At 45.6% G+C, this 9940-nt stretch overlaps 2 protein-coding genes across 2 annotated transcripts; one reads left to right on the top strand and one right to left on the bottom strand.

The window, feature by feature from the left end:
• Window positions 1–420: 420 nt before the first annotated feature.
• Window positions 421–4410, top strand: LOC101760130 (aluminum-activated malate transporter 9). The gene is made up of 6 exons (XM_004965144.2): window positions 421–1002; window positions 2291–2428; window positions 2540–2809; window positions 3020–3156; window positions 3236–3382; window positions 3460–4410. Exons 1-6 carry the CDS (start codon window positions 633–635, stop codon window positions 4174–4176), a joined length of 1779 nt encoding a protein of 592 aa, XP_004965201.1. The 5' UTR covers window positions 421–632; the 3' UTR covers window positions 4177–4410.
• Window positions 4411–4645: 235 nt separating this feature from the next.
• LOC101759722 (aspartyl protease APCB1) lies at window positions 4646–8682 on the bottom strand. The gene is made up of 9 exons (XM_004965143.3): window positions 8000–8682; window positions 7023–7140; window positions 6586–6791; window positions 6247–6486; window positions 5783–5927; window positions 5629–5711; window positions 5383–5494; window positions 5192–5264; window positions 4646–5108 (listed from the first exon to the last, which is right to left on the bottom strand). Exons 1-9 carry the CDS (start codon window positions 8518–8520, stop codon window positions 4966–4968), a joined length of 1641 nt encoding a protein of 546 aa, XP_004965200.1. The 5' UTR covers window positions 8521–8682; the 3' UTR covers window positions 4646–4965.
• Window positions 8683–9940: the final 1258 nt, after the last annotated feature.

Genomic DNA, 9940 nt, shown 5'->3' with positions numbered 1-9940 from the left:
TATGATTTTCGCTAACCACACCTGACCTAGTGTGGGCGGGCCAACACCAACCGAGCTCAGATCGGGCCCATAGGCCGGGCCGGGCTGGGCTCAAAATGCTCAAGTCTGTTCACAAATGACTCTGAAAACATAGCACAGTAACAAGTGTTTTTATTGTCAGAAAAGACTCCTTCCTTTGAAAGTATCAGTGAGGTGGGCCTAAACTCCAACCACTCCAAGCCCAAGATCGAAAACGGGAAACAGAAGCCCATTTCTTCCCTCTCGCTTTCTCTTCCATAGCCCCGAGGGCCCCCGATGGGATCTGTTGGCTGACGTCTGACGATGCTCCGCGGATGGGCGCGGATGGCCATCCGCCATAAACCGCCAACTCCTCGGCAAGGCGGAAAACGAGAGCGGACCGCGACGCTCCGTCCACTTACGGCCACCGCGGGCACGATCAGGGCACGCAGGAACAGCGCAGGCCCCCAAGCACCAGCCAACCTCGAGCGCAGGCCAGAGCAAGAAACACGCCGTTCCCGACCATTCCCACTTTCCCAGTGCGATTCGCTCCGCATCTCCCACAGGGCCCACCGCCCGATCCCCAAGAACCCTGCTGAAACCTTCCGCCGATCCGCCCCCGCCCGGCGCCCCCCATGGCCGCCGCGCGGCCGCCGACGCCGCCGCGGCTGGGTTCGCTGTGGTCGACGTTGGAGGACCAGCGCGGCTCCACGGTTGCGCTGCTCTCCTCCACCTCCGGGGAGGAGAGGGAGCAGCAGCCCAAGGAGAGGCTTTTCCGGCGGGCCGTCGCCGCCGTGGCACGCTGGTGGGGGGTCGCGTGCGGTGCCGTGTCGGAGCTCTGGGCGTTCGCGCGGGCCGACCCGCGGAAAGCCGTGTTCGCGGCCAAGGTCGGGCTCGCGCTCGCGCTCATCACGCTGCTCGTCTTCCTCCGGGAGCCGCACGACATCGTGAGCCATTCCGTCTGGGCCATCCTCACCGTTGTCGTCGTCTTCGAGTTCAGCATCGGTGAGCGCTGCCTTCCCCTTCCGTCCTCTCTGGGTTTCATACCATTTGGGTTCAAAGTCTCAGCCTTTCTATGCTTAGTTTGATGTTCAGTCTTCTTGAAATCTCTTCATTTTCTCAAATCTCTCGCGTGCCGTTATCTCCTTTTAGGATCCTTGTGCTGCTGTTTTCTCAGTTCCGACACATCAGTTCTTGGACCATGGCCATGTTAATTAGGGGTGAATGAACATTTCCACCCAGTGTTCATCTGATATGCAGATCAGTAACTGCCATTGCACTCAAAATCAGGCGGGCCTGGCTGCTTAAAGCGTTATTACGAGATCTTTCTTCTTTTAGGCAATGATACTAGAGATGTTAACTGTTAAGTTTTTACTCCCAGCAATGTGCAACACGGGGCTGCTTTTAGGGGACCAAGTGAATTAGTTACTCCGTGCAGAGCAAGGATCACATTCCATTAGGCCCATCTGTTGAACGTGCCCCACAGCTTTTGACATTGCTGAAGACCAGCCGCTTTTTGACATTGCTGAAGACCCGGTGATAGAGCCACTTTTTGCAATTGCTGAAGACCTGGTGGTAGATGGATTAAGAAATTGGTGCTTGCATAGTTTAGCTGTTGGCTGGCAGATTTGATTACTAACCTGTGTGCAGCTGTGCACTGGAATGTGTAACTTTAGAACCATATTTATATTGGTGATGGACCACCACATCTTAAAAATTTAAGCCAGATGTTTCTTGAGACATCTTCAAACAATCTTACCTTAAATTTAATCCAGACGGTTCTCTGAAACGTTATCGTTATCTAGTTATCTATAATTGCTTATTAAAGTATGGGTATCACTAAATTTACTTGGAAACCCTTTTGTCTAGGTCTAATATAAGAACTTAGAGAATAATGGCCACTCGTATTGGCTAAAGAAATTAATTCTATTTGCAAGAAAAGGTAACATTGGTTGTTAAATGGCAAATGGTGTAAGCATCATTTCTGTGGTGCAGAAAGTTAAAAACATAGAGAAATGGTAGTTTAGGTACATGGATTTAAATAAGTATAACTCTTATTAATTATGAGGGGAGAGTTTTGATTTGATGTTAAGGAACCAGTCTATTTTGATACCTTTAATTTTTGTCACTAGCCTGTTAGGTGCTTTTTTTTCTTTGTGTTTTTGTCTTAATGCTGTTACTTAGACCCGTAAACAGAAAAGTTTCAACTTAGAGAACATGGATCCAGTGGCTGGGAAACCAGCAAAGTCATGTGTTCCTATTCTGTAATTGATTTGAATCAGTGTTAATGCAGGTGCAACCTTAAGCAAAGGGTTTAATCGTGGATTGGGGACACTAACTGCAGGAGCTCTTGCTCTAGCGGTTGCAGAATTGTCCAAAAACCTGGGAAAATTAGAGGAAGTGATTCTTATAACGAGCATCATTGTTGTTGGTGAGCACTGAGGCATTCTGATCTGAGAGCAATCCATTTCTTTTTTTTTTTCTCAAGGGGACCTATGAATATATCTAACATGCAACTTCCCTTGATGATTTGTATTGGTAGCCTTTGTCACAACTTTGACAAAGCTGCATCCGAAGATGAAGCCATATGAGTATGGATTCCGTGTGTTCTTGTTGACATTCTGTTATGTTATGGTCTCTGGGTACAACACTGGGAAGTTCACTGATACAGCTACAAGCAGATTTATACTGATTGCCATTGGTGCTGCTGTCAGTCTTGGAATCAATATAGGTATTTACCCAATCTGGGCAGGAGAGGATTTGCACAACCTGATATCAAAAAATTTCACTGGTGTTGCCAAATCCTTGGAAGGTATGACCCTGCACCCAGCAGTCTGCTCACAATTTAGAGTATTTCACATGTTGCCTTATTTCATGCACTGGCAGAGTTAAAATATGATTTGTGGTGTCATTGGTCAAATGGCTATAGATTATAGATGCGTCTGATTTGTTAATTTTCTTGCCAAATTAATGATATCAAGTTCTTGTATGCATGATGCCCTTTTTTGGACATTTGCTCTAGGTTGTGTTGATGGATATCTGAAATGCATGGAATATGAAAGGATTCCTTCAAAAATACTTGTGTACCAAGCATCTGATGATCCTCTATATAGCGGGTACAGGGCAGCTGTTGAGGCATCTGCACAGGAGGAAACCCTGGTTTGTACTTGCTCTACATTCAACTGTTCTACCTAGATTATTTGGTGAATTTTGATTAGGCCCTTTTGAGTGTTTTCAGCTTGGTTTTGCTGTATGGGAACCACCCCATGGTCCTTATAAAACAATGAACTATCCTTGGAGGAGTTTCACCAAAGTTGGTGGAGCATTGAGGCACTGTTCCTTTGCAGTCATGGCGTTGCATGGTTGCATTCTTTCGGAAATTCAGGTTTGTTTATTTAATGTAAACAACAAACTGTTAGGTTCCCACATCTATTTCCTAAACAAATATATTATTGAATTTAGGCACCTCCAGAGAGCAGAAGGGTTTTTGCTGCAGAGATTCAGAAAGTGGGTCAGGAAGGTGCTAAAGCGTTGCGCGAGCTTGGAAACAGAGTTAAGACGATGACCAAGTTGAGTTCTATAGATATTCTATTAGAGGTCCACATGGCAGCTGAAGAGTTGCAAAAAAAGATTGATGAAAAGTCATACCTTCTGGTGAATACTGAAAGGTGGGATGCTAGCAAGCAGGCTCAAGGAATCAAAGAAGTCCTTAATGGCACCAATACTGTGGAAAAAGGAAACAGGAACAGAGAAAACAAGAATGATGGCACCAGTGCTGTGGAAAAAGAAAGCAAGGATGAAGGGGTGGAAACTACCATTGTTGATCAGACTTTATTGCATCAATCAAAGAGCTTTCTTGGTAACTCATTTCTAAGAAGATATGATTCAACGTCAACAATGGATGGTTTTAAGCTGTCTTGGCCTGCTCAAAGATCATTCAATCCAAACGTGCCACTTGAAGATGAGGACTCCAAAACATACGAAAGTGCAAGCGCTTTGTCCTTGGCCACATTTGCCTCACTTCTGATTGAGTTTGTTGCCCGACTAGGGAATGTTGTTGACGCATTCAAAGAGTTGAGTCAGGAGGCTAACTTTAAGGATCCTGTGGAGGAGCCTACTACAGTTAGCACAAGTGATGGTGGGTATTTCGATAAAATACGCAAATTGGTAGGATTCTAGATTTGACACTGATGATGACACTGCAAGGTTTCAGATGGCCTTGCAATCCTTTTTTGGCATCCAATTTTGTTTTTAAAAGAATTTTGGGGTACGGAATGTACACTAAAACTTGTAATTGCTGATCTATGCATCCGCTGTATTGTGTTTTTAGCGCCCTGTAAATAATATTAAACCTGGCTGATTGCACGTATGTATATCTTACGTGAAGCTTTTGTTTCAAGTATGTTTTGTGAATTCTGTTTTTTTTTCTTGTTCTCGGAGTACTTTGCTCCTAAGTTGTGATCATGCTTTGTTTTTGCTAGAAATTTTGATCTTTCATGTTGCTTTGATTTCTTTTACTTTGTGCAAAGTTGTGATTGCCCTTAAACGTATATTGATGAAAATTGTATGAAGAGACTTGCGAATTAAAATTCTTGTCACAGTATTCCATCAACAAAAATCTGCTGATGAAACTGAAAGCGGTCAGAAATGTCTAAACTGCTGTCGATTATTCCTTGATATGCTTCACCACTTTAGTCTTACACAACGTGAGTGAGATATACCTTACAACATACATAGAATACAGGCTTCTGCTTCTTTCGACTATATACAGACCGAGCAAAAATATGAAGTACATGATGCTAGCTATGCTTTATCTACCTTTCCTTTCTCTTTCTCCCTATCTCATAATCATTTTCCCTATCTAGTAATTACATTCCTTCACACGATTACATCAGAATTTGGACGCAGAATTGCACGTCCATAAGAACAGGCGCGGTCAGACGATCTCAGGTAGTATGTGTGTAATGTTTACAAAAGTTGGTTGTGCAATACTTTCCTCAGGAAGAAAGGAATTCTGCTTTGTTCGCTTGGGTCGGTGCAGTCTGAATCAATCCATCCTAGCTGATTCTCATCATTGTCATAGGCAATCAACTTTCCACGAAGAGAAACATCTGCAAGAAATAGGAGGGAAGGATAAATTTAGAAGGAATGAATTGGGCAGTGGAAATTTAACAAGAAAATGAACACTGAATACCTCCAACTATTATAACTGAATCATAACCGATCGCTGTCCCATCGAGCACCCCCAGGCAGACATTGCCCTTATCCTGAAATGAATCCCAGGGAAAACATGATGATGTACTTCAAAGAGGAAATGGGGTATTCAGCTTTAATCAGATGCCTGACAGAGTGACATTGCATAAGAACCATAGGATAGGAACCTACACTGACGATCAAGTAATCTTCAGGACGAATGTTGAAAGTTCTGGAGAAGAAAAATTGTTTCTTGAATTGCAGACTCAAGGGCTTGAAAAAATGTTTCACATCATCCACAGACCTGAAGAAAACATACATAAAAAATCCAAGAAAAGAACAGAGGTTTATTTATCTGGAATAATATGCTTGTCGATTTAATGTCCTAGCTGACAATTTAGCAAAAAAAAATCTATTAATATATTTTCATCATGTTACCTCACTGAAAAATCAGCTTTCATACAGAAAGGCAGCGTTTTATCTGAGTCATCGTGTACAAATCTCGGAGATGCACCATTCAGCTGTTAAATTTCAAGAAAACGTAAGGAACACAGAATTGACCTGTTCCGTGATTCCATGGATTCACACTCACCGCAGCAATCAGGTTTAAATACACTTCGTGTGGGAAATATGTATGTGTGGACCCACTGTCAAAGATCACTTGAGTCAACTTCCCCTGCACATTGAGCTGCTGATCCCCGTGGTTTACTTGCTGGAGTTGGGCTCTGCGTACATTACTGAAACTCACAAAAATGGAAAAGAGTTTCAGTTATATATCCATCTAACTTTCGTGATGTGAAATTTATATAATGGTGTATACATGTGCTATTTTGGTTCACAGTAATATTGGAGAGAGTAAAGCAATACAGCAGAGCAGTTAGGCAATATTTTCCCTTTGTGGTTGTTCCATGAGAGTGACAAGAATTGGTAAGATTTTTGAAGATATGCTGCAAACACAGAATATCGCATTGACTAAATATGATGCATGACATCCAAGGGAAGAATGATAGCCACATGCACACGGAATTAGTTCTCCATAGAACAGATGGAACTTACTCTGCTGGACCATTTCGGACAGGAACCCATGTCATTCCCCATCTAGGAATGTAATCATCACCAAGAAACAAATAACCACCACTACTGGGATCTGTCGTCATACAGTGACCGAAAACATTGGAAATAATCCCTCGGCTGGCTAGCTGTGTAGGAAGGCTTATTTCCCGGCTGCCCAGGCCTAGCACTCCATCAGTATTTTCTAGTGTGTCCAAAATGTTTCCTCTCTGATCATATCCACACCTGCATATGAATACACAAATGGAAGTCAGTGTGCTAGCAGAAATCATCACTATACATGTCATGAATCATGATATTATCTTTTGGAAGGTTGACTCATACCCAAACACGATGTCTAGATTTTCCCTTTCACCGTCTTCACTGATGAGTTGCATATTATCCCTCACATAAACGCCCATAGAGGAGCTTCTGTCAGCATAGTTGATATCGTAGTTGCACTGATTTGGGTCGCGTTGAACTCGTTCACAAAGTGGATCACTGGCAGGAACTATGTTGGCTTGTGCGGGCCTATATGGAGAATGAGCTCCCTGCAACAGCATTGAATGTTAATTACAGTAATTAATGAACTTGAGACCATTTTGCTAGAAAAAAGAGAAACACAGGAGGAACTATCTAATTTTGATTTGAAGGAGAATGGGGACCTTGAACCCTTGACCTCAAGTCCTCAACCACTAGGGCCACATGGATGTTACCAATTAGGCTCATCATGCAACAATAAAACATTGCAAAACGAAGCATGTAGCTGACATGGTGTGTACCTTTGCACAGCTTCTGGATGGCGTGTCGCACTGGATCCATGTTATGTCGCTGCCAGTATCAACATCAACAAAATAACCCCTTGGAGGATTGCCAATTGACACAGTCGTGTAGTATAGCCTGCAGGGTAAGGGCAGAAAATTCAGGAAGGAAATCGGTGGCATATTAACAGCGTAGTGAAAATGACATATTGATGATTTGACATGTAAACAAGAAAGGGGATCTGAATCATCAAATGGTTATGTTCAATCGCTGGCAAAAGTTTTGACTTCATCAAGGTCATCACGTATGTCTCTCCCTCCCCCTAATTTATTCATATTTAATTGTTAACCTAAAAAGCTAAACACAATTGTATATCTAAATATAGACAACTTTGAGAAACTAGACCCTACTACTCCCAAATGATTGAAAGAGCTGCAATTTTGTATGATGGTCAAACTTCCAATTCTGTCCGACACGGCTAGAGTACAAACTCTGCAACTAGTAGTAAACAAATCATAGTAGCAACTACTCCCCGAATACAAACAGCAGTGCTATTACTTGTTCTTCTAAAAATCAACTGGTGGATCCCCACAAAAACATGCCAAACTGAAATGAAAAAAAAAACAGACATGAAAATGAACAAAAAATCGTCAAAAATTGTACACAAATGTGCGCAGTTACGAGGCAGCGGACTCCAAAGTCAGAAATTGTACAGAAACGCGCGCAATTGGAGGCGATGAACTGGCAAACTCAAAACCACCGAAAAATCATCAAAAACGATAAACCCAAAAACCGATGCAAACAACGCCGCATTCAAGCGAGACGTCGCAGAAAAAAAGGAGAACACAAACCTGATCCCCCCACAAAACCAGCAAAAGGAACCAACTATTTCGCTCCCCGAAATCCCAAGAAGTCGTTCGAGAACAGGATCGCAAATGGAGCAAGCCGATAGACAAAATTACGGAACCGAAGAAATAGTCGCAGCAGCTGTACGCACCCGGTCGAGAACACATTGCCGGTGGACGGGAACGCCGCGGCCGTCAGATTCTCCGCCGCGCCGCCGCTGGCCCGCTTCCTGGCCTCCCCGCCGCCGCGGTGCGGCTTCGGGTACAGCGGCAGCAGGAAGGACTTGCGTCCTCCCCGGTCCTCTCCCTCCTCCTCCTCCTCGCTCGCCCCCAGGAGCCGCCACGCCGCGCCGGCGGCGTCCCCGTCCGTGTACAGGCAGACGTACCCCGCCGCGGCCAGCGCCGCGAGCGCCAGCACCGCCACCGTCGCGCGCCACAGCGTGAACGACTGCCCCCGCGGCCGTGGCCGCTCCTCGTCTGAGCCGACGGCGCCGGCGTGGTCCAAGAGCGCGGCCCGCAGGCCGTTCCCGGATGAAGCAGGCAAGGCCGAGCCCGGGCCGTCCGGGACCGTGATCAGGACAGCGCCGAAGGGGCGCTGCGAACTCCGCTGCCGATCCCCATCCCCATCCTCCTGCACCGGTCGCCCCGACGGCGGCGACGGAGCGCCGGTCATGTCGCTGCGGCTGGAGAGGAGGCGGACGGAGGAGCAGGCTGGCTTGGCTGGCGAACCGGTCGCGAGAGAGAAGGCAACGCTACTGCGAGTGCGAGGGAGAGGGAGGGAGGCGATGGTTTGTTTCGCGGCCTGGGTTTGGTATATTACTGGCCCGCCCCCCGAGTCCCGACGCCGGCTGCGGCTGCCGCTGGCGGGTGGCGCGCCCGGTTTGACTTCGCGCGGCTGCCTGCGGGGTGGTCGAGGGGTAGAACGGGGATTTCCGCGCGCGGTTGGGTTCCCCTTCCCCCGGACCCGGACCGCGCGAGACAGAGGTAGCCATAGCCGAAACCCGAAAGGTTGTGCTGGCTGCCTCGTGTCAGCTTCCGCCTCGGCTGCACTTCGGCTATGGCATTGGCATGTAGTTGGTGGCACAGGGCTCTAGTCGATAATGGCGTTTCCTGTATCAGAGCATTGTAATTTGCTAGCTCCAATTTCGTAGCATCTAGTTTGTGGGCAAACAAAGGACGAGTTGCAGCGTGGATCATTTGGTTTTTCACCTCTTTGTTGGTAGAAAGTCAATGTCATGTGCCAAATTTACAATCATCTTTTTAGAAATCAAGGTTTCCAGCTTCGCAAATCTTTCTTGTCAAATCATGCAAAGCGAGCGCATAATCCAAATGGTTGGCTGGTTGCGTTGTCAGCTCTCGTCTTTCCCGTGGATATTAGTAACAAAACAAACATTTCACCAAAAAACAATTAGTGAGAAAAAAAAAAGTTAGCGCAAGTAATGTGTGAAGCTAAACTAATGCAGTTGAGACTTGGGAAAGGCACTTGCCTGATTGCTGGCGTCACCTGGGGATGATTTGCAGATTAAGCAAAGATGCTACCACCAATCCATTAGCGTGAGCAGCAGCCACTCTATTTTCTTGGATGCTAGCTAGGTAGCTTGACGGCGCCCTAACAACTACTACAGCAGCAAGAGGTAATTTCTTATATACTTTCAGTCCCCTGCAGTTGAAAAAAAACAAATTAAACAAACTACAAATATTTGAGTTACTAGTAATTTCCATTTACGAATCTCGCCCATGATATGCATCACCAACGACTCTCAATCACCCTGCTGATGCTGGCCTTTCTATATGCGATGCAACTGGATAATCTGCCACTTTTTGTCGGTACCTGACACTCCCAGGCATCCAGAGGAAATGTATTTCCACGTGTACATGCGACCACATGATCTATCTAAACCGTTTATCTCGCTCACATGGTGGGTCATCCAACCATTGATTTTCTTACTATCCATGATTTCCTCACATACACATGATTCTCTCACCCATCCCAACCACTGATTTGAAAATGGATGGCTATGATAGACTCTGTTCGCCTAAACGGCCGTTTAGTCTGTTTAAACAGCGTTTAAACACTAAACAGAGACCTCCCG

Source organism: Setaria italica, chromosome IV (genome assembly GCF_000263155.2).
Source record: "Setaria italica strain Yugu1 chromosome IV, Setaria_italica_v2.0, whole genome shotgun sequence".
In the NCBI taxonomy this organism is placed as follows: Eukaryota; Viridiplantae; Streptophyta; class Magnoliopsida; order Poales; family Poaceae; genus Setaria; species Setaria italica.
The sequence above is the reverse complement of the archived record's forward strand: the minus strand, read 5'-3'. Positions and strand labels throughout refer to the sequence as shown.

Coding starts and splice junctions, on each gene's coding strand:
- LOC101760130 (XM_004965144.2), top strand. CDS start 633: ATGGCCGCCGCGCGGCCGCCGACGCCGCCGCGGCTGGGTTCGCTGTGG. Junction 2,429..2,539: donor AACGAGCATCATTGTTGTTG/GTGAGCACTGAG, acceptor TTGTATTGGTAG/CCTTTGTCACAACTTTGACA. Junction 2,810..3,019: donor TGTTGCCAAATCCTTGGAAG/GTATGACCCTGC, acceptor CATTTGCTCTAG/GTTGTGTTGATGGATATCTG.
- LOC101759722 (XM_004965143.3), bottom strand. CDS start 8,520: ATGACCGGCGCTCCGTCGCCGCCGTCGGGGCGACCGGTGCAGGAGGAT. Junction 5,928..6,246: donor GTCCGAAATGGTCCAGCAGA/GTAAGTTCCATC, acceptor TGTGAGTTTCAG/TAATGTACGCAGAGCCCAAC. Junction 5,265..5,382: donor AAGATTACTTGATCGTCAGT/GTAGGTTCCTAT, acceptor GATTCATTTCAG/GATAAGGGCAATGTCTGCCT.